Genomic DNA, 21397 nt, shown 5'->3' on the forward strand with positions numbered 1-21397 from the left:
TGTGAGGAAGTGGTTATTAGCTACCGATCATAGATAGCGTATATGGTATCATACATTCGCCATTCAAGTCATGCAAAATGGCTCCGTTACACAGCCACGCCCCTATGCATATTTGGCTCTATCAGGGTTGGACACCTTGACATTGAACAAAGACCACCGTTCATATAGCATCATGCTTACATCATATGTAAAGGTGCCTGTATCTCTAAACTCTACAATCAAACGCGGGGTCTTTAATAGAACAAAGCTGCTCGGCGGGGTGAAAGGAATCATGTGTGTGCAAGTTTGACGATCGAGGTGACCAATCCCAGATTTGCCAAATGTCGCTATCAGTTTCAAGAGGTCGACTCGACGTGAGTTTGGCTGGTGGCGACATCTGCGAAATCAGGTATTGTCCACCTCGATCGTCAAACTTGCACCCCGCCGAGCAGCTTTGTTCTATTAAAGACCCCACGTTTGATTGTAAAGTTTAGAGATACAGACACCTTTATGTTTTACGTATGCCCGCCGTAAGCGTTTTGCTATGCTAGTAGACATACACTAATGGAGCAAAAGATGCAGAGAGGCGTGTTTGCGTAACACAGCTCAGGGACAGGAGGATTTGAAGGATCAATGTTAGTGGTGGAGTGTGCATGATGGATTCCCATATACGCCTATAGAAAGGTCCACCTATTATAGTGGTGTACAATGGTTCGTTCTCATATAATGTTGCATAAGATAGGGCTAGTTGAAAGTTGATATAGGTAAGCATGGTTTGTTTATGTACTCGTCGTATCCAGCATGCATGCATCAATTCCAGTAAAGCCATCGAAGACAAAATTCCAGTGTTCTTTGTTATTATTCAAGTTGTTCATGTAGCCAACTATTTACCATGTCAAGGGCATAACCACCTTGATCCTTGGGTACCATATGACCGGCATTAAAGACACGCAAGAAAGCCAATCGACCATCTTTCGTTCGACGAAGCTCACCGCCTTGCTCGTTGGCAGTACTTGAGAACCAAGCCGTGTCTTTTGCTGATGCAAATTCATTGTGCCCACTCCAAGGTAACTTGATGACCCATGCTTTGTTCCCCATGTAGTTGCACACAAAGTCGGCATCGCCTGCATAAATGAGTACGCGGATACCATCCTCTAATAGCTGCGGGATTTCATTGACGTATGGAAGCATCCAATCACCCGTACTCTAAATCCACAACAATGAGTACATGGGGAACAAGGCCACAACAATAGGAGATAGGGGCTTACCGTAAATCGAAGGTTGATATCATCATTGCACATCACCACTTTGTCTACTTGAGCACCGACAGCCAACATGACATCCTTGCGATTGAGATACTTTTCCAAGCCCGCGTCAAGTCCAAGGCACGAGTCGTCTACGCAATCCTTTCGAATATCATATGGATTTTTTCCGGTCTTAAAGAATGGATCCCACATGTCCGAATTGCATGTATCGGTTGCAGCATTACATGATGATGGATCTTTGGATGAATAGCACTTCTGAATTAGAGCTGCGCAACCAGGGTATTTGTTATCCATGTCATTGCATATACTTTGGTTGAGCACAGGTCCATATGGATTCTCACATGCGTACTTGGAAAAGTATTTGTACTGTGTGAGTGGATCCGTCTGACCATTACCAACCAAAAGTGACTTGAGCTTGATTGCCATCCTCCGTGAACCATCTTCTTTATCGTCATCAGAGGTGCTCTTTTTGTTGTTGCGGTTAATTTCGCCACCGATGGCAGGTATGTAGTGCCCAGCATCTGTCAACGAAATATGAGCACCTTTACGTAAAGTGACAAGGATGTAAACTCACATGATTCACCTGCGACATGAAAATCGAGGGCTGCATAATCGTGAAACTCTTTAAAGAACAATTGAAGAAAAGCGTAAACATCCTTGGCAGCTTCGCTTGAATAAGGCTTGCCATCCTTTCCATAAGAGTACCCAACATTGGTCGGCTATGTTTGAGAAAAGCATAGCATCCACTAGAGGCTTAGCCAAGTACGCTGGTGCATAATAGCGTAGCTCATTGTATACCTACTTGATCAAGGAAAATGATGCTTGCATTGTTGTTCCACGAGTGTTCATTGTAAACAGTGCCATCACCTTCTTTGTTAATAAAGCAAGGGCTACATTGTAGGAATACTCGATCAACATCAATCGCACTCAGCATCATGTTTGACAATATAGATACCCCAATTCAGTAAAAAGACCTTCCAAAGATGTGCATCCAGGTCCACCATTTAGCCATAAAATAAGAGGATCTTCTTTAGGATTGTTACGCGATTCGAAGAACCAAAAGAAATAGTGCTTGTCGTCTTCAATATCAAGGTAACCGCTAATCTATTGCACGTGAGCATGTAAAAGCACCTTAGGATACAATTTCATGCAACTAACCTGCTTGACGGTTGGGTCACAAATGTCGGGTGTTTTATAGCGCATCGAATGTTTTGGGGATGTAGAATCTGCTAGCACCTTGATAAAGTTATCATTGATAGGATGGGTATTGGCCTTTGGTGTAAGCGTTCTCCACTCGATGGAAGGGTGATCCTGTGTCGTGCTTTCATCATCATGACTTTGTAGTATGTCACCTCTGCTATCACTTTGTTGCGAGGAAGAGGTCACTGGATGTGCTTCGAACACCTTTGTGAACGCCACAATGCATGCTATTTTGCATAACAAAGATACGCTGACCATGGTGTAATTGTTGTGTGAACTATAAAAGATTGCAGCATGGCTTTTATACATGGCCACATCCAACCATAGACGTGGTTCACATAGGTCGAGAAATAGCTTCAGCCACGCAAACCTTGGGGACTTTTGACAAGGTTTGCTTCCCAAAATTGTCACTTCTTTCCAAAAAGAACCCGCTTTTTTACGCGTATCCCAATGGTGGTCCTTTTACCCATATCATCTTTAGCCCATGTCTAGTCCTTTATGTATATGAAGAATGACAAGGATATGGTCTCTTTATCTTAGGCAGTTCCCTTGAGGCAAGCATTACCCAACATACCAATTGCATGACCGTCACTATCTATGCCCAAAAATTACCAACTTCAAAAACGCAAGTAGTAAATGGCCACCCCTAACCATATGCAGCTCATCCACTGCTCCTTTAATCCAAAGAGCAACAAGGCCTAAATGGCGTGCAGCCGATGTATATGCAATGTCCGTATACCATATAAGATAATGAGTTGTACAAGTAACGGCTTGAATGCCCTCACGCATTTTGAAGGGGTTGAACATGTAGCTTTATATGCATGTGGATGTGACAGAGAATTCACGTAAGCAAGTTGCACTGAGTATGTAAATGGTATGCTATTCTCCAGCTGGCACAAAAGTCATTGTCGCACGTGTGTGTGTATATCCAAGCATGAAGATTGTATTCCGCCATAGTCTCATAAAACATAGGTTGAGCATCTGATTATGAAAACGGAGAAAATGAGTCCTTTGCCATCGTGCAAAGCATGCATTACAGAAGTAATCAATGACCCTGCCTCATTGCCCCCATTCCTTTGTGCCCACCTTTTGAGCCATGAGAAATTAACGATCCTTTGAAATCTTCATGGCTTGCAATAACTTGGTAATACGCGCACAAAGAGATGATACAAGCGAGTCGTGGTCCTGTTCATCGTGATTATCACCACCATGATGGTCATTATCATCCAGGCTCATGTGATCCTCCCTGTTTCCTTCATCGGCTGAATCACCACTGCTATCGGAAGGGTATTGAAAAGTGTTCATGCTCTCATCAGATTCATCAGAAGTGGATCGCTCAACGTCCCGGGGACTCAAAAAGTCTGCATAATCGTCCTCAGTATCGTATGAGCCAGTTGTTAAATTCGAAGTCTTGCCTCCAGTGTGTCGACCTCTGATGTTAATTAGACGACTGGCAAGCTTGCATGTGTGTAGATACATTGAAAGCACTTACAAATTGGAGCCTTGATCAGCCATTTTACGTTTGATTGCGCGTAGGAGAAAGCCCACATATACAAATGATCAATTTATATTTTACCAGCATATAAAATGAACCAACGCATGATTCATGATGTCAAGTTGACGTCGTATCAATGAAGACGCGCATCAATCTGCATCCTTAAGCTTGACATCCCACGTTAAAACTACTCCAAATATTATCGCTGCCATCGCTTTAGACGATCATTTCTTGAAACAATGAGCCATACATGTTTAATAAAAGTAGATGTTTGCTTTACAATGCGTAACATTAAACAAGAGTGCCTTGTAGCCAGCTATTCAACATGTCTATAGCATAGTCGCCTCGATCCATGCCCACCATATGCCCCGAATCGAAAACTCGTAAAAAGGCGAAACGGCCGTCTTTGGTGGTACGCAGCTCACCACCTTGCTCATTCGCGGTGATGGAAAACCAATCCGTGTCGTTGGCAGCAGCAAATTCATCATGACCATTCCAAGGCAATTCAATCATCCATGCTTTGTTGCCCATCCAATTGCATATAAAGTCAGCGTCACCAGCATAAATCAAGACGCGAATATCATCTTCCAAAAGCAGTGGTATCTCGTTGACATAAGGTCGCATCCAATCATAAGTCTAGTGGTGTCCTTATTAATAGGCTACCTACATAGCGGATATAGTATTATCACTTACGCTGAATTCAAAGCCGAGATCATCATTGCAGCTTTCAAACGTGTCGACTTGTGCACCAAGTGCCTTCATAACCTCGGGCCGATTGAGATAGGCTTCCATAACACCCACGATCTCAAAGCACAACTTGTCGACTTTGCATTCTTTACGAACGTCATATAGATTTTTGCCTTGTGCTCGGTAGGGTTCAAGTATGTCCCTGTTGCATTGAAGATAAGCTGGCATACACGAGGCTTTGTCTTGGGATGCGTAGCACTCTTTGATAAGCTCTGCACATGCAGGGTACTTTTCATCCATTTGATCGCACGTCTCTTGGTCAAGGAAGATTCCATAAGAATTGCCACATGCAAATTCGGATGCATACTTGTATTGTGTTAATGCATCGGTAAGCCCGTTACCAACCAAAATCGATTTGAGGTTGATAGTCGAGAGAGCGGATTCCATGGAAAGAGAAAAGGAAAGAGATAGATCCTTATTGTTGCGGTTGATCTCACCAGCGATAGCAGGAACAAAATGGCCAGCATCTTGATACAGAATTCAGCAAACAATAATATGGTCGACGAACATTGTCACTTACATGATTCACCAGCAACATGGAAATCAAGAGATGCATAATCAGGGAACTCCTTAAAGAAGATTTGAAGGAAACTATACACGTCTTGAGCAGCAGCAACCGAATCGAGAGCACCGCCCTTTCCATAAGAATACCCCACATTCAAGGGCTAACAAGCATTCCATCCATCAATCGCATGTATCACACCATGCTATATACAACATCCATACCTGATCAAGGAAGATGACGCTTGCATTGTTGTTCCAAGAATGCTTGTTTAAGGTTGTATCCCCTGTCTCTTTGTCAACAAGGCATGGCCTAGTAAGGGATGTACAACATAAAGTCGTCAGCTTGCATTGAGACACAGGCGTTGTTTGACCAATTACACGTACCCGTATTCGGTCAAAAGACCAACCATGGATGAGCATCCAGGACCTCCATCCACCCAAAGAATAAGTGGATCCTCCTTAGGATTATGGCGTGATTCAAAGAACCAAAAGAAAAAGTGCTTATCCTTTTCAACATCCAAATAGCCACTGATCTATATAATAAAGCATTGAGGAAAGATCCAACGATATCCAATGATCCTATTCAGCTAACCTGTTTGACACTTGGGTCACAGATACCATCATCAGGCGTCTTGTAACGTATCGAATGCTCTGGTAAACTAGGGTGAAGAGAAGAGAGCCATGCATCGGTAAACTTGTCTCGATCTTGTGACTCGCTGGAAAATGTTCCACAATGATGTTGCGTCAAGCCTTCATGATGATGTTGATGATCATTCAAAGCACCAATAGGCCGTTGTAAAAAGTCTGCCACCGGGCTAGCATATGTAATTCCTGCAAGCAACACAATAGCTGCTGCCTTGGATAGTAGCGAGACACCAAGCATGTATGTGTAGATACGCGTGTGAAAAAAAGAAGGATAAAGAAGAGCTCGTAATTGTTGGAGATGATTCCCCATAGATATGGTTGACGGCCCGAGCTGCTGCGGTTGCCGAGATATTTTGGGTCTTTTGGTGAAACCAGCATTGTCCACGCACAGCCTGAAATACATCCATCTGTCACATCGCTTTTTGCATAGGCAAATAGCATCGTGTCGTTGTCGCATGCCATGTACAAAATCGTCCGTTTTTGCCAAACTTAGCCATGAGCTGATCCCTTTGTTTCAATCCCAACGCTAGAGAAGGCCAACCCGATTCATCCATTTCAAGTCTCAGTCATTGGTAACTTTGACGTTCTTTGTGTACTACTATCGAGGTTTGATAGCGGTGTTCTAAATCCATGAATCAATCCTTTCAACAATGAGCACCTTCATACGCATTTGGATATGTAACAAACATTGTATTATATGAACAAACATCTAACAATCTAGGCGTTACTCGAGCCACCATATTTATCCTTCCAGACCTGCTCCATCTTTTCATCGATCTTGGAGAAGAGATAAGCTGCACCGTTAAGCTTGTGTCCAGCAAGGATGTTGCATACAAAAGTATCAGGAATGGCGCCAAGAGGTGCGTTGAGTTGACGTGAGATGCTCTCGGAAGTAGCGGGCATGTAAGGATAAAGGAGAGAAGACAACAAGTAGATAAGGTTGAGAGCGAGGTTGATGACAGCATCGCACTTGCCACGAGTTTCAGTGAAGAGTGTGTTGCTGAGGTTGGATTCTTGCAAGTAAACGTTACCACGTGCCGAGATCGACATGGCAATGCTCAAGCCTTGGCGAAGTTTGACGTTCTCCATTGTATCCACGTATTGACCCAAGAGCTCGTTGACATCCTTGATCAATGCTTGTTCAGCATCACCCGACAAATCAGCTTCAGGAACAACACCATCGTATTTGGCAAGGGCAAACTTGATGACACGGTTGACAAAGTTGCCAAGGTTATTCAAAAGCTCGCTGTTGTTCTTGGTAATAAATTCGTTCCATGTAAACATCGAATCGCTAGTCTCAGGACGCGAAGACAAAAGATAGTAGCGCCAGACAGAGGGCGAGATACCACTCTCCTCAGCATTGGTACCAAACACACCAATGTTACGGGACTTTGAGAATTTGCCACCTTCATAGTTCAAGTACTCTACAACACCGTATATAAGTTATCCACATCCCATATAATCCTTTTTTTTTTCTCCATTTACCTGTAGTGCTGATATGGTGCACCATAGTCCACTTATCCTTGGTACCAAGTTGGGAACCAGGGAAGATGACAGAGTGGAAAGGAACATTGTCTTTGCCCATGAATTGATAGAGCTTGACGTTGTCGGGGTTCTTCCACCACTTTTCCCATTCATCGGTGTAGCATGATGTAATGCTGGGGTATCCAATACAAGCATCAAACCAGACATAGAACACCTTGTTCTCGAAACCAGGCACAGGAACAGGAGTACCCCACTTGAGATCACGAGTAATGCAACGAGGACGCAATCCTTCCTTCAACCAAGATTGGGTAATGTGAACACCATTGGAAGACCACTTGCCTATCATGCCATCCATGAGTAAATACTCCTTTCCTCAACCTATCCCTATCTTGAATAACATACCTTCAACGTTGACACGAGCATTGAACTTTTCAATATCACCTTGGAGACGATCCAAATCCAAAAAGATGTGCTTCGAGTCCTTAGTAATGGGACGAGTACCATCCAACTTGCAGCGGGGTTCTTCGAGTTCAGTAGCATTCAACAAACGGCCACAAGAATCGCATTGATCACCACGTGCATCCTACACCTCATGTTAACATTTTACTCCAATCCACAAAGCATTTCCTCTTACATTGTACTTGCAGTTGGGGCAAACACCTTCGACATAACGATCAGCCAAGAATCTATGAATGCATTAGCTATCATCATCACAATGACATGACCTATATATATATATATATATATATCCATACCTTTGGCACTTTTCACAGAAAAGCTGGGTCATGACATTTTCGCTGGTGAAACCATGTGCATGAAGCTTGTTGAAAATGTCCTGAGCAATCTCGGTTTGGTTGTCGGTGGTGGTGCGGCCAAAGTGGTCAAAAGACAACTGGAACCACTTGTACACGTTGCTGTGAATAGCATTGTACTTGTCACAAAGAGCGCGGCAAGAGACGCCTTCTTCCAAAGCCTTGGTTTCAGTGGCAGTGCCATATTCATCGGTACCACAGATGTAAAGAGTATTGTAACCACGAGCACGGCAGTAACTAGAATGATGATGACACTATAAGACCTCATGCAACATGATCCATATCCTCCTCCATCTCCATGATTATCTTACCGAGCGTAACAATCAGCGCTCAAAGTAGAGCCAATAATGTTGCCAAGATGGGGGATGTTGTTAACATAGGGCAAGGCGGATGTAATAAGCACATTTCGTTCACCATCCTTGGGAAGACTATTGAAAATGTTGTCAATCTTCTCGAATGATCAATCATGATGGTGATCCCATACTTACATCTTGGTCTTGCCATCAGGCACAGTAATGAATTTTTCAGTCTTGATCTTTTGAGTCTCGGGGTTAAGTTCACCAACTTCTGTTTGCTTGTTGGTAGACTTGCGATCAGCACCAGCCATCTTCTTCTTGGCAGCCTTGGAGATCTAATAATACCAATAAGACCCAATGAATCTTTTTTTTCCAGCAATTTCCATGCTTTTCAAATTCTTACCAGCTTATCCACGGTCTCAAGAGCTGATGCAATAGCTGGCAACTTTGACACATTGGTGAACCATGTGTTCAATGCAGGGTATTTGCCGCTGTCCTCATTGTTGTTCAAGAATTCGTAAAGAGTACCAAAGTAAATGACATCCACAGCATTCAACTTGTCGCCCTGATCGACACGAACGAGATTAGCCAATCATTCATGAGATCCATCACACCATCCTATGCTTACCGAGCTGAACATCTTTGAACCATACTTGGTCATATAACCATCCAAGATCTTGAAAGCCTCGTGTGTGCTCTTTTGTAACACCAAGCGAGAGATACCTTCTTCTTGTTCAATAGCTGCACTTTGCAAGAGAGCGGTCTCCGATCCGTCAAATGTCAATACGTTGAGAATGTACCTTGAAGAAAAAGAGTTCATGTTGAGTTCGCATGAAGAACGTGTGGTGGTGGTGGTGGTGGTTCGATTGAACAACTTACTTGACAGCAACGTTGGCATCGGTCAAAGTAGTTCCGTTGTTGGTCTCAACGGTTACTGCATCGCCAGGAATTTGTTGGAATTTGACACCGGCAACGAGGGCGGCAAGGACAACCTTGAGAGCATTAGCGAAAGGCTTTGTCTGTGGAGTTAACTTTGGAAGGACGACTTTGAGGACCATGGGGGAAATAAAGAGAGAGAGAGAGCGAGGGGGAAAAAGTGAAAGGTGTCTTGCGGCGGCAGGGCCGATTGGGGGGGAATTTGACAGATCTTACCCACACTCCCACTTGTCCAATCATTTAAGCCACCATACCTGATGCAACCTACCACAGAGATGAGTCATGCTCTAAATAACAATTGGTTCCCTCTCTTATTTACAATTATAGTTTGTATCCATGGCAACGATGATCTCTTTTTACTGGAATTACCTTTGTTAAAGTGAATATGGATCATACAATGATGACGTTTCATTGTTGTGCGCAGTAACTTCTTTATCCGGATTGGATTTGTGTGTCCCTCTGTCAAATAGAAAATGAAATCCCGCGTCATGCCGTTTATAGACACTGCTTGATTGTCATCAGAGGATGCGTCAAGTGACATTTTGCCATCATAATGAGTCAACTCTATTATAGCCATGGTCCTTTATTCGCATTGCAATGTACTTGTTTGATATCAAAGTGGAAACAGGCAATCATTAGTTTAGTCATTGTCAACGTTTGAAGACCTGTTATCCTCTCCTCCAACAATGATACCAATACAATAAAGACACCTTATCCATTAATCCCATCATTGTCACATCACTCAAAGCTCAAGTATATGAATGGAAGGGAGGAAGCCTATGCATGCGTGTGGGTGTGGGTGTCACGTATACCAAAGCTACATGAATTCCCAGCCAGTTGGCGACGTGTTTCCTCTCTTCTCTTTTTCTTCTTCCAATCGCCGCATGTTTACTTTATTGCTTACACGTACACGCCCTCTCATATCCAAGCCTCTTCAACGATGGATGACCACAGAGCCAGTCAAGAAGGAACGACAAAAGATTGTACTTGAGGATTCTGATCTCGTGGAGAAGTTCATCAAGGGATCTGGACCTGGTGGGCAAGCGATCAACAAGCGAGTCAGCTGTGTCGAGTTGAAGCATATCCCCACGGGTATTCTTGTTCAGGTAGAGATAACCATTGAATGATTTGTATGGTATGCATGATGTTAATAAGGTGGAATAGTGCCAACAAACACGCTCTCTTGAACAAAACAGAGGAATTGCTCGCAAGTTGCTTAAGGAGAAATTGGATACGTACATCAATGGTGATCTCAGCAAAAGTGCCAAGCGTGCAGCCAAGATTCAAAAGTCAAAAGCACGCAAGGCACGTCGTGCAAAGAAGAAATATGGTGATCCAAAGGAGCTTGGTCAAGAGAACAACAGCAACAACAATCCATCCGCTGAGTGAAACGCATTACGAGATCGCCTATCATTATTATCAGCAAGAGACAAAAAAGGAGAGATTATTGGCATTGGCTAAGGATTGATATATACACCATGGATGGCTGGATCAGATTGCCACCAAGCAACCCTTTCTTTATACATGCAGCGGATATCACAGCATCATTCGTTCTATGGCTAAATACAACATCATCATCATCATCAGTTTTCAAGAATGGATTATGGGGGACATCCAATGGTGAGAGGAAAAAGGGACAATCGTCATGAGTGTGTGCATATGGCTCATTTGGGATCTTATAGAGGAACACAGTCCAGATAACAATGATCAAGTGGACCAGCGTATATAAAGCCATCGATTGTTGTCCCTGAAGGTATTGGACAAGACCAAAACATACCATGGCTGTTGAAGGTGAGAGAGACCTATATCCCCTTACTGCTCTATATACATTGTTTTTCTCTTTTCCTTGTTCTTGTAATTGCTGACACGTCAAATGACAAAAGATGTCCTTTCACAGATTCAAGACCTACAGGCCACCATTGAAAATTTCACCACTTGTGGTATGTCTTAGGAGAATTATTTCATTATGCAAAAGTGACTGATTGACATTATTAGAAAACACAGAGACGATGAATAATGATCATGCGGAGACGACAGCAACATCAACAAAGAGAGATTCAAAGACGCTCATATGTCAACCGGATGAAAAGACCTTTGTCGAGGACATCGAAGACGCTGGGAAAACATTGGTTGAAAGCCTGACGACGAGTCCTGCAGCAACGGCTGGCACGTCATTGGATCAAGTCAGCATTCGTTTTTCCAACGACTTTTCATCACTCGTGGATCATTTTTCAGCATTACGTGAACGGCTTGACAGTGAAAAGTTGGCAAAGAACGACGAAAAGGCATTAGTGGATTCGAGTAGTAGCAGCAGCAATGATGGCGACAGCAAATCAGCCCATGAGGAGAGGAAGCCCATTGTTGTTGATGAGACCAAAGTGGATCAGCAGCATCAGCAAGATAAATTGCAGGTAGAGAGCGATGACAACCACACATCATCATCGTCACCCAACACGACAGCTTCACAACCAGCGATCCTAGTCGTTTCCAATGACAATACGCCACCCATGCGTCCTTCCATTGAATCACAACGTCATCATCATCATTACTATCATCAACATATGCATTCAATGCCAACATCACCCTTATCAGCATGTGTAGCCACGCCAAGATCACGCATGTCAACCACATCACGTCGTTCTCGTCGCCCATCCACCCTTAGTAAAAAATCCAGCAAATCATCTCGTTACTTTGCCAAGCACAAAAAAGAGTCCTCTACAGTTGAATACACTGCTCGATCTTATGATGAAATGATGCGGATACCCGATCCACGAGAACGTCTCGCCTTTTATGAAAAGACTTTCAAGCAATGTATGCGTGCAGATTCAAAATTGACGTCATGGATGAAACGCGTAAAGGAGAAAGGGCTTCCAAAACCAATGACTGAAGGTAGTGTTGTTATATCAAGAATGGCATTTGATATTAACCATTGATGATGGATAATAGGCTACAAACCTCCTCCTCGACCACGGACACCTGATGAAGCTGAACAATCCAAAGGAACATTACATGGCAATGGCAGCACGGCATCATTGAGTGGATCCATCAGCATGTTTCTTAAAAAGGCATCTGCATCAAGTACACTTGGACGACGCACGTTTGGTGAAACAACACCTCGACCCTCCATGAGTCGACTATTTTTACCTACTTCTCTCAGCCGGTTATCCTTGTCGAAATCATCACGTCAACCCAAAGTAGCACCCGAATATGAATCAGCACTCCCAGATTACGATTTCAACAGAGCAAAACGACCCCCACCACCCATGTCCACTGCAGCAGCACAAAAACCACCTCGTCCAGCAGCAACAATGAGTGCAACGACGACCATGGGAACAAATCGATGGAGGACGACAACAACAACAACAACAGCTAATAATCCACCTTTACGACATAAAAAGACCAAAAAGAAACGATCCACGGATTCCATGTCATCAACGACTACCTCCACTACAACCTCACCAGCAAGATCCATTTCATCTTCATTCTCAAAACTCTCTCGCTTATCACGTCGTCAAAGCACTGCCACGCTTAACAGCACTACCGCCAAATCAAAACAACAACAACAACATGGTGAATCATCCGTAGATACGGTGGTGACCGAGATGTGTAATACGCTGCCACACATGGATCGGCGTGTCATTGAAGAGTATTTGGCCGAAGCTGGAGGAGATCAAATGGTAGCCATCACACTGGCCATGAGTCAATTGAAGAGACCTACTACTACTACACAACCTATGTACCATCATTGTTGATCAAATATATACTTTTACCTTCTATTGTATGTTTTTGTGTGTGTTGAATGTTATATGTATTATACGACGTCATTCCTGTCAAAATCGGTTGTGTGCATGATCTCAGCATGAATTATGACGTTGCAAAAGTCAAAAAGGTTAGAAAGAGGATTATAGCCACTAACAATGGTTCATAGTCAGCCGATCTACGTTTATGGCAATAGGTGGGTATATCCATGATAGTCAAATCCATGGAAACTTTCTCGACTGGGGAGTGAGTAAGACATCGTTTGTGTGTGTGTGTGGTGTCCCCCTTGTCATACAAAGTCCGACGCTCATGCAGACAGCGAATAGGGATGATGGGTGGTGGCTGAATGTCCCCCTCCCCCATATCGCAGGGGTTGTTGCCTGTTTCTTGCACCACTTTTGTGCTGAACACACGAATTGAATGTTCCAAGGACAGACGAAAACGAGGTATGAAAAACCGGGCTTTTTTTTGTTTGTGGCAAAAAAGAACATCTTTTTCCTCTCTTCACTTTTTTTTTTCGTATTGATGCATATACCAATATCCATACAGCAGTGGCTGTTACTACTACTGGTTTACTGCGCAACGTCTGTGCGCGCCACACCAGCCTTCAATGAAGGTGAGCGACAGCAGCCAATAATAAAATGCGCCACTTACCAAACAACAACAACATCTATTTGTTTAATTATGTAGTCAATGGCCATCAAACGAATGGATCCGTTTGCCCACTACCAACATACCATTCGTATCCATGTCCCAACTTGTGTGTGCGTGATGTCTCATTGTGCCCACCAACGGTGCGTCCTACATGTGAACAAGGTCTTACCTTTTGCGTTGATGGCTCTTGTCGCTCGACTTGCCCTCCCAACCTTGTTTCTTCATGTGCTTGTCCCGGTGCACCTACCTTGCAAGGAAACATTTATCCATGCAGAGATACACAAACAGTGGACATTCCCAATTTCAATGCATCTCAAAAAGATACTCAAACAATCCAATCCTGTGCATCCGATATGAGCCTTACAGGCATCACTGAATGGGTCCCCAATCCATACGAGATCATGTGGGGAAATTGCCCGACCCCAAATTATGGAGCTCTCAATTTCCATGAGCCTGTTTTTATTGCCCTCTATGTCTTTTATGGTTCATGTGTCGTGTCTTTGGTGGGTTGGACTATCTATAAACGTCTTCGAGAAAAGGTCAGTCATAGTTGTATAGTATAATATGTGTGTGCTTAAACATCATGTATGCATGTATATAGGTGATTCGACTCCAATACCGCAAATCACGTAAAACGGTGGTTAGCCAGTATCATGACGACGAAGAAGCTACCAGAGAAGAAAAAAAGCCTGCCAATCCTCCTCCTTCTGTAAGTAGTAGGCAAGGTGGTGTATGATGACGCTGTCTTTTTTACATTGTTATTGTATATGTATGTAGGGAATGGAAGAAGATGATACAGGCTCATCGTATCTATCCTCTTTGGAGCCTGAAGAGCAGATGGTGATCAAGGCATATCGACGTGACTATTTGGGCATGTTTTGCTTTGTCCTGTACATTCTGCAAACCATTGGCATGGTTGCCTACATGATCTTGCTTACTCGAGACTACTACCACGACTACATCCTTTTCCGTGGTAATCAAACGGTGCAAGCTAGTGTAAGTAACGTTGTTTGGGTACATCTTTAAGAATACTCAACGTCTCTTTTAGACATTTATGGGTATGTGGTATATCTTGTTTGGTTGGTTTGCATCGCTCGTCATCTTCAAGAGCCGCCTCATGAACTTTTTCCGTATCCAATGTACCTATGACCGGGGTCAATATGTGCAAGTGGAAAAGGCTGAACCAGGTAAGACATTACTATGAGACACACATACATGCATCTAACCTTATTATTATAGCACTCATTTTCTTGGAAGATGAAGATCCTATCATGAAGCGGGTTCATCAACTTGAGTCAACAGGAAAGCGAATCTTTGGTTTGGATGTCGTGGTGAGCACATCCAAGCTTGAGCATACACGTACAGGCACCAAGTACTTTGTTTACCAATGCACACGCTATGTTTATCATCCCGAGACACAGCTATTTTCCCCACACGAATTTGAATTGGGTGACACCAATGCTGATCTTGCCAAACAAACTGAAGGCTTGACAACGGATGAAGCTGCAAGACGTAAAGAGCTGATTGGTGCCAACTTTATCAGTGTCTATGTGCCCAATGTGCCAATGGCTATTCTTCGTGAATTCTCATCCTTCTTTTACATTTATCAATTCACCGTGCTATGGCTCTTTTATTACTTTGCCTACTGTAAGTGGACAACTATAGATATAGATGCAATGGATGATGGATGATGACTAATGATTGAACTATAGGGCAGGTGGGTATTGCGGATACCGCGGTGATTTTGCTATCAGCCTTTGTCAAGGTGGTTGTGCGTCTCAAATCCGAGCATCGAATCAAGAAAATGGCCGAGTTTACAGATGAATGCCGTATTCGACGTGACGATGTATGGTCCACCATGTCAACAGCTGATCTTGTACCGGGCGATGTATTTGAAGTGCGAGAAGGCAAAACGACGCCATGTGATGGTGTGGTGTTGAGTGGTAACATTGTAGCCGATGAAAGCTCTTTGACAGGTGAACCATTGCCGATTCGAAAGTTCCCTTTGCGTACGGATGATATGATGCGCTATGATCCCATGGGTTCTGCCAAAACATCCACCATCTTTGCTGGTACCACCATTTCACAAGCTCAACGCACGGAAGCCGATCAGCCTGTGATTGCATTGGCTACCAAAACGGGCACTTCCACTGATAAGGGCGAACTCGTCAAAAAGATCCTCTTCCCGACACGCGTCTCCTTTATCTTTGATGAGCAGATCAAGATCGTCATTCTTATCCTTCTCATTTGCGGCGTCATTTGTCTTGCACTCGCCATCTGGTTATATGCCAAGGGTACAGCCGCATGGTTCTATGCCATGTTCGCCATTGCGCAATTGGTGTCTCCATTGCTCCCTGCAGCACTTGTCGTGGGTCAATCGGTGGCAGCAGGTCGTCTACGCCACAAAAAGATTTACTGTGTTGGTAGGTTTATACCTCTATACATGCCACCTCTGTTTTGTGTAATGTGGTACTAACGCTTTGTTGCATAAGATCTCCCACGTATTTTAATGGCCGGCAAGGTACAACTCTTTTGCTTTGACAAGACGGGCACCCTTACGCGTGAAGGTCTCGAGTTTTATGGTACAAAGCCAATCACGGATGTGGACAATGTCGTCGAGCAACGTGCTCAAAAGCAAACGCCCACCTTTGGTGTGCACCAGCATGATCCCTTGTCAATGCCACGTTTGATGCAGCTTAGTATCGCCACATGTCATGCTGTGACCATTCTCAACGACCAGTTTATCGGCAACCCCGTTGACATTGAAATGTTCCGATCGAGCAAGTGGAAACTTGAACTCCAATCACATGAAAAGGATGACTATGTGGATACGTTGACACCGCCTGTGAAGAATGCTGGAGACAATGCCGATCCTGTTCACGTCCTCAAACGCTTTGAATTTGTACATGCTCGCATGTCCATGTCCGTTGCTGTCTTGGATACACACACAAACAAGGTCCACATCTTCGTCAAGGGTGCTTATGAGAAAATCAAGGATCTCTCCAACCCAGAATCTGTACCAGAGGATTATGATGAGACGGCATCATCCCTTGCTCGTGAAGGATGCTACGTAAGTGATTTTACCTGAATAGGGAAAAGAGCGAGCTTTTGATGATAATGATGTTGTTGTTGTAGGTGCTTGCATGTGCTCATCGTGAGCTTGATTTGGAGGCGATTGGTGGCATGTCAAATTTCCGGGAATGGAATCGTGATCAAATGGAGCAGGATATCAACTTTATTGGATTGATTGTCTTCAAGAATCAGCTCAAGGACGACACAACTGAGAACATTGCCGAATTGAAACGTGGCGCTACACGTACCACCATGATTACAGGTGATACAGCTCTCACAGGTGTATATATTGCACGTCAATGTGGCATGGTTGAAACGGGTGCCAAGGTGCTACTTGGTGATTACAAGCCAAAAGAAGAGCGTGTGGTGTGGTCGGATGTCGATAATGAAGCAGCATTCCCAGATGTCAATGTCGATGACTATTTGAACGAACAAGAACGTGTCCCTGTGGAATTGGCTGTTACTGGCAAAGCGTTCAATTGGCTTGTGGATCATGATCTTATCCGAAAGTACTTGTTGGATATTCGTGTGTTCGCTCGTATGACTCCAAATGGCAAGGTGCAATGCATCCAACTTCATATGGAGCGAGGTATCACAGCCATGACAGGTGATGGTGGTAATGATTGTGGTGCTTTACGTGCTGCACACGTGGGTATTGCCATGTCCGATGCCGAAGCATCTATCGTATCACCCTTCAGCACAAGTATTCGAAGCGTCAAATCATGTGTGGAGCTTATTCGACAAGGCCGTGGTGCATTAGCTACATCACTTACAGGATACAAATATCTCATTAGTAAGTAATAGTGCAATGCTTTACTGATTGTGTGATACTCAACCCACCAACCCACCCTCTCTTTATAGTGTATGGTCAAGTCATGATGATGCTCAAGATCTATACTTTTTACTTTTCCACCACAATGTCTCAAAACGTGTGGATCGCTGTCGATGTATTCATTACTGTGTTCCTGACGTGGGCCGTGTCACAATCAAAGGCTGCCAAACGTCTTGCTCCTGAAAGACCAACGGCTCGTTTATTGGGTCCTCAGACATTGGCATCCTGCTGGGGTCTTGTGGCGATCAATTGGTTGTTCTTGATTGGTGCCTTTGTTATGCTATACAAACAAAGTAAGTTAGACTACTACTATACGATTCATTCATTGTCTTGATCGGCAGGATATGATTGACTAATAATTTTTCTACCTACCTTACGAATAATGTAGGCTGGTTCCGTTGCAATGAATTTGATGCATCAGCAGTGGATCTTTCAAAGTGGTGGTTGTTAGCCGACAATTACGAAGCCGAAGTACTTGCTCTTGTATGCTTGTTCCAATTCATCAACAATGCTGCCGTGTTCAACTTTGGTTACAAATTCCGTCAAAGCTGGTGGAGAAACTATGCACTCGTCATTCTTTGGCTCGGCTACCTGGTGATCGTATCCTATTGGACCCTGGCAGATCCTAACGACTTTGCATGCATGTTCCGGTTTAATTGTGGTACAAAGAGCGTGCTTGCTCAATTTGGATATACGCCTCCATCACGTAACATTGAACCTTACAATACACCTCTTGGCCATAACGTCATGCCCTGGACCTTCCGCTGGCGACTATGGGGCGTATGCATTGGCAACGTGGTGGCAGGTCTCGCTTGGGAAAGGCTGGTGGTCCTTGGTCCTGTTCATGCTTACCTTGCACGCAGGTTCCCTGTCGATCGTCTCAAAGTCAAATACTAGTAGTGATAGTAGTAGAGATACTTTTTCTTTTTTTGTTATCCATTTTCCCTATATAATCAGTCCCATGTATATTACCATTAAAGTTGTATATGTAGATTTTGTTGTTCTACAAAGCACGCATCATAGTAGCCACGTTAACGATACATGGTATCACAAAGGGGGGATTTTCAGAAAGAGAGCTAGTAAAGTGCCGAGCCGTGTTGTACCACCAAAAGTGTTGTCAAAAGTTATCGTATGGCGATAATTCTACTCACCGGATAATGTACACAAATGTACACAATCATTAATCATGCACGATAATGAGCATTGATGATCTTTCTCCGCTGCATCATAACCATGAGACACGTTCCTTTCTTTCTCCCTCCCTTAGTTTAGATGCAACATGATGCATCTTAAATCTTGACGTTCTTTGTGTGTTCCTGGATAGACTAATGCATCGTCATCACCATGACTCGCATTACTTTCTCCTTGCTACTATGTACACTTGTCAATGAGCATGCAGCAAGGGAAGCAGCAACCAACATCATCCCATTCATTATCATCGTCATCATCAACGAGTATAATGGGACAGCAATCTATTCGTTTAATTAACAAACGTCACGTCGTTTTGAGCAACATTCACTTAATTGAAAGCTCATTGCGGGGAAAAATTGACCACAATGAATGAAGCTTTGCGGAGTCATTGCATACTTTTGATTATCCCATTACTACTGTAACCATGGGCAGAATGTAGAATTCAACGTTTATGGATATAAAAGGCTTCCAATTTCACGCCACCTCCAATTTCCCCCAACACATACAAGATGCGTCTTTTCCTCAGTCACTTGTTATGCCTGGCAGTTACTACCATCATCACCATGGGTGGTGTTGTAAGTGCTGCTCCTTCCAATTCCTCATCAAAGTCATCAGGCAAAACGCTCACTGGCTATTTCCCTAATTGTAAGTCTTGCACCTACATCACATGATGTCATTATTGACGTGGTCTTTTTCAGGGTTATATGCTCGTTGGCCTGTCAGCAACATTGATTTCTCGAAGTACACCCACATCAACTATGCATTCGCCATCATGATCAAGGGAAGCACACCCGAATGGACCGATCCTCAGCAAGTCGAAACACAGCTCCCTGAATTAGTCAAAGCTGCTCATGCTAAAGATGCCAAGGTTCTCATCTCTGTTGGTGGTTGGAGTGGATGTCTCACCTTTAGGTAAAAGGAAGAATACATACAACAATCCATGATGATGATAGCTTACAATTTTAAAAACTAGTTCCATGGTTGGGGATTCATCCAAGCGATCCGAATTCATCAAATGGAGCACTGATCAAATCGACAAGTAAGTTTCGGGTCTTGTTACAAAAAGCGGGTACAGCATGCTAATCGAATGGGTCGTCATTTATTGTAATTGCAGATATGACATTGATGGCATTGATATCGGTAAGGGTTACACACACATGTCGATCTTTTCTATTATATACTAACCTAACCATGATCCATTCATTTGTATAGATTGGGAGTACCCTGGTCGTCAAGGTGCTGGTTGTAATGAGGTCGACAAGGCAAATGACGCAAAGAACCTTTTGACACTTCTTCAAGAACTTCGATCGGCCATTGATAAAAAGTACAAGAACAAGGAGCTTACAGCAGCAGTGCATGTGCGTACTTTTGACACATCTTCTGGTAACATGAAGGATGTATCCGCTTTTGGCAAAGTTTTGGATCGCGTCAACATCATGGCTTATGACATCAATGGCGCCTTCAATTCCACTTCGGGTACGTGTAAGAGTGCCACGTTTACAATACAAATGCTGACGCAAGGATTATTGTAGGTCCCAATGCTCCTTTCAACTTTGAACCTGGTTTGGGATATGATGATAGCTATGTGTCCTCGATTGAAACTTGGATCAAGGCTGGTGTTCCTGCAAGCAAGATTTCCCCTGGTTTGGCATTCTATGGCCGTTCTACGAGTGAGTACTATTTGCGTCCTATCATTTGAAAATTGTTAACCTGATGATGGTGTGCTACATAGCTTCCACTGTTGACATGAGCAAGACAAACCAATACCAACCCCAGGTCAAGGGTAAGCCTCCAAAAGGTGATTCACTTGATGCCTATTGGCAAGATCCCAATTGCCCCAAGGGTAAGTAGTACGATAGTCGTATTGAAACATGGATAAAAAAAAGTGGCTCATTCATACCTTTTACAGATCCTGGTGGTATGTCTGGTATTTGGCGTTATGGTAATTTGCGATCGGAAGGCGTCTTGACAGCTCCCGACAAGGCTGCTTCCCCATGGATCCGACAATGGGACAAGGTTACTCAAACACCATGGCTCTTCAACCCCAAAGACAAGACCTTCATTTCATACGATGATCCCCAATCCATTTCCATCAAGGTTGATTATGCACTTTGCAAGGACCTGGGTGGTGTCATGGTATTTTCTGTGGATGAAGATTCATCCAACAATGAACTTCTCAATGAAGCCTACAAGATCCGCACAGGTACTACATTTTAAACGCATTGCCGATGATAAATCACGTTGATTGACATTTTCATTTTAGGATCCAACTCATCATCCAAAAGCTGCAAATCCAAGTAGACAACAATGAACCCGGGTGGTGATGATGAATGATGTACTGTATTGTAAACAATAGAGCTGTGGCACAATAAACCAACCTTTTCGTTTTCTTTTTACATGAATCAACACCAACCCCTTGTACACTCAATAACCTTTTTCTCTTTCACTCATTCTCTATGAAGGACATACTTATGTCACCTACAAAAAATCACGTTTCAAGTGGCAGGTGGGTTTATCAGCTGTGG

At 43.6% G+C, this 21397-nt stretch overlaps 8 protein-coding genes across 8 annotated transcripts; 4 read left to right on the top strand and 4 right to left on the bottom strand.

Annotated features, from left to right (window-relative positions):
* Nucleotides 1–837: 837 nt before the first annotated feature.
* On the bottom strand, nt 838–2702 carry O0I10_008671 (uncharacterized protein; the record flags this gene model as incomplete). The annotated part of the gene is made up of 6 exons (XM_058488673.1): nt 838–1185; nt 1248–1765; nt 1819–1963; nt 2047–2134; nt 2200–2348; nt 2403–2702. 6 exons carry the CDS (start codon nt 2700–2702, stop codon nt 838–840), a joined length of 1548 nt encoding a protein of 515 aa, XP_058340496.1.
* Nucleotides 2703–3548: 846 nt separating this feature from the next.
* O0I10_008672 (uncharacterized protein) lies at nt 3549–3959 on the bottom strand (the record flags this gene model as incomplete). The annotated part of the gene is made up of 2 exons (XM_058488674.1): nt 3549–3876; nt 3937–3959. 2 exons carry the CDS (start codon nt 3957–3959, stop codon nt 3549–3551), a joined length of 351 nt encoding a protein of 116 aa, XP_058340497.1.
* A 271-nt stretch (nt 3960–4230) lies between these two features.
* On the bottom strand, nt 4231–6073 carry O0I10_008673 (uncharacterized protein; the record flags this gene model as incomplete). The annotated part of the gene is made up of 6 exons (XM_058488675.1): nt 4231–4575; nt 4633–5153; nt 5207–5351; nt 5413–5500; nt 5575–5723; nt 5783–6073. 6 exons carry the CDS (start codon nt 6071–6073, stop codon nt 4231–4233), a joined length of 1539 nt encoding a protein of 512 aa, XP_058340498.1.
* Nucleotides 6074–6552: 479 nt separating this feature from the next.
* Nucleotides 6553–9486, bottom strand: O0I10_008674 (methionine-tRNA ligase; the record flags this gene model as incomplete). The annotated part of the gene is made up of 10 exons (XM_058488676.1): nt 6553–7259; nt 7321–7659; nt 7723–7903; nt 7955–8006; nt 8076–8369; nt 8444–8560; nt 8621–8763; nt 8832–8993; nt 9057–9228; nt 9308–9486. The coding sequence occupies 10 exons, from the start codon at nt 9484–9486 to the stop codon at nt 6553–6555; spliced, it is 2346 nt and encodes a 781-aa protein (XP_058340499.1).
* A 762-nt stretch (nt 9487–10248) lies between these two features.
* Nucleotides 10249–10753, top strand: O0I10_008675 (uncharacterized protein; the record flags this gene model as incomplete). Its single annotated transcript, XM_058488677.1, has 2 exons — nt 10249–10470; nt 10529–10753. 2 exons carry the CDS (start codon nt 10249–10251, stop codon nt 10751–10753), a joined length of 447 nt encoding a protein of 148 aa, XP_058340500.1.
* A 389-nt stretch (nt 10754–11142) lies between these two features.
* Nucleotides 11143–13116, top strand: O0I10_008676 (uncharacterized protein; the record flags this gene model as incomplete). The annotated part of the gene is made up of 4 exons (XM_058488678.1): nt 11143–11155; nt 11248–11304; nt 11360–12253; nt 12311–13116. The coding sequence occupies 4 exons, from the start codon at nt 11143–11145 to the stop codon at nt 13114–13116; spliced, it is 1770 nt and encodes a 589-aa protein (XP_058340501.1).
* A 532-nt stretch (nt 13117–13648) lies between these two features.
* O0I10_008677 (uncharacterized protein) lies at nt 13649–18578 on the top strand (the record flags this gene model as incomplete). The annotated part of the gene is made up of 11 exons (XM_058488679.1): nt 13649–13739; nt 13814–14316; nt 14379–14486; nt 14555–14773; nt 14826–14964; nt 15017–15424; nt 15490–16200; nt 16270–16847; nt 16913–17642; nt 17711–17974; nt 18070–18578. 11 exons carry the CDS (start codon nt 13649–13651, stop codon nt 18576–18578), a joined length of 4260 nt encoding a protein of 1419 aa, XP_058340502.1.
* Nucleotides 18579–19435: 857 nt separating this feature from the next.
* On the top strand, nt 19436–21173 carry O0I10_008678 (uncharacterized protein; the record flags this gene model as incomplete). The annotated part of the gene is made up of 9 exons (XM_058488680.1): nt 19436–19517; nt 19571–19784; nt 19846–19911; nt 19987–20012; nt 20085–20348; nt 20405–20542; nt 20605–20715; nt 20782–21075; nt 21136–21173. 9 exons carry the CDS (start codon nt 19436–19438, stop codon nt 21171–21173), a joined length of 1233 nt encoding a protein of 410 aa, XP_058340503.1.
* Between the last annotated feature and the right edge of the window lie 224 nt (nt 21174–21397).

The sequence above is a fragment of the Lichtheimia ornata genome (genome assembly GCF_029851405.1).
Source record: "Lichtheimia ornata isolate CBS 291.66 chromosome Unknown scaffold00047, whole genome shotgun sequence".
NCBI classification, from domain to species: domain Eukaryota; kingdom Fungi; phylum Mucoromycota; class Mucoromycetes; order Mucorales; family Lichtheimiaceae; genus Lichtheimia; species Lichtheimia ornata.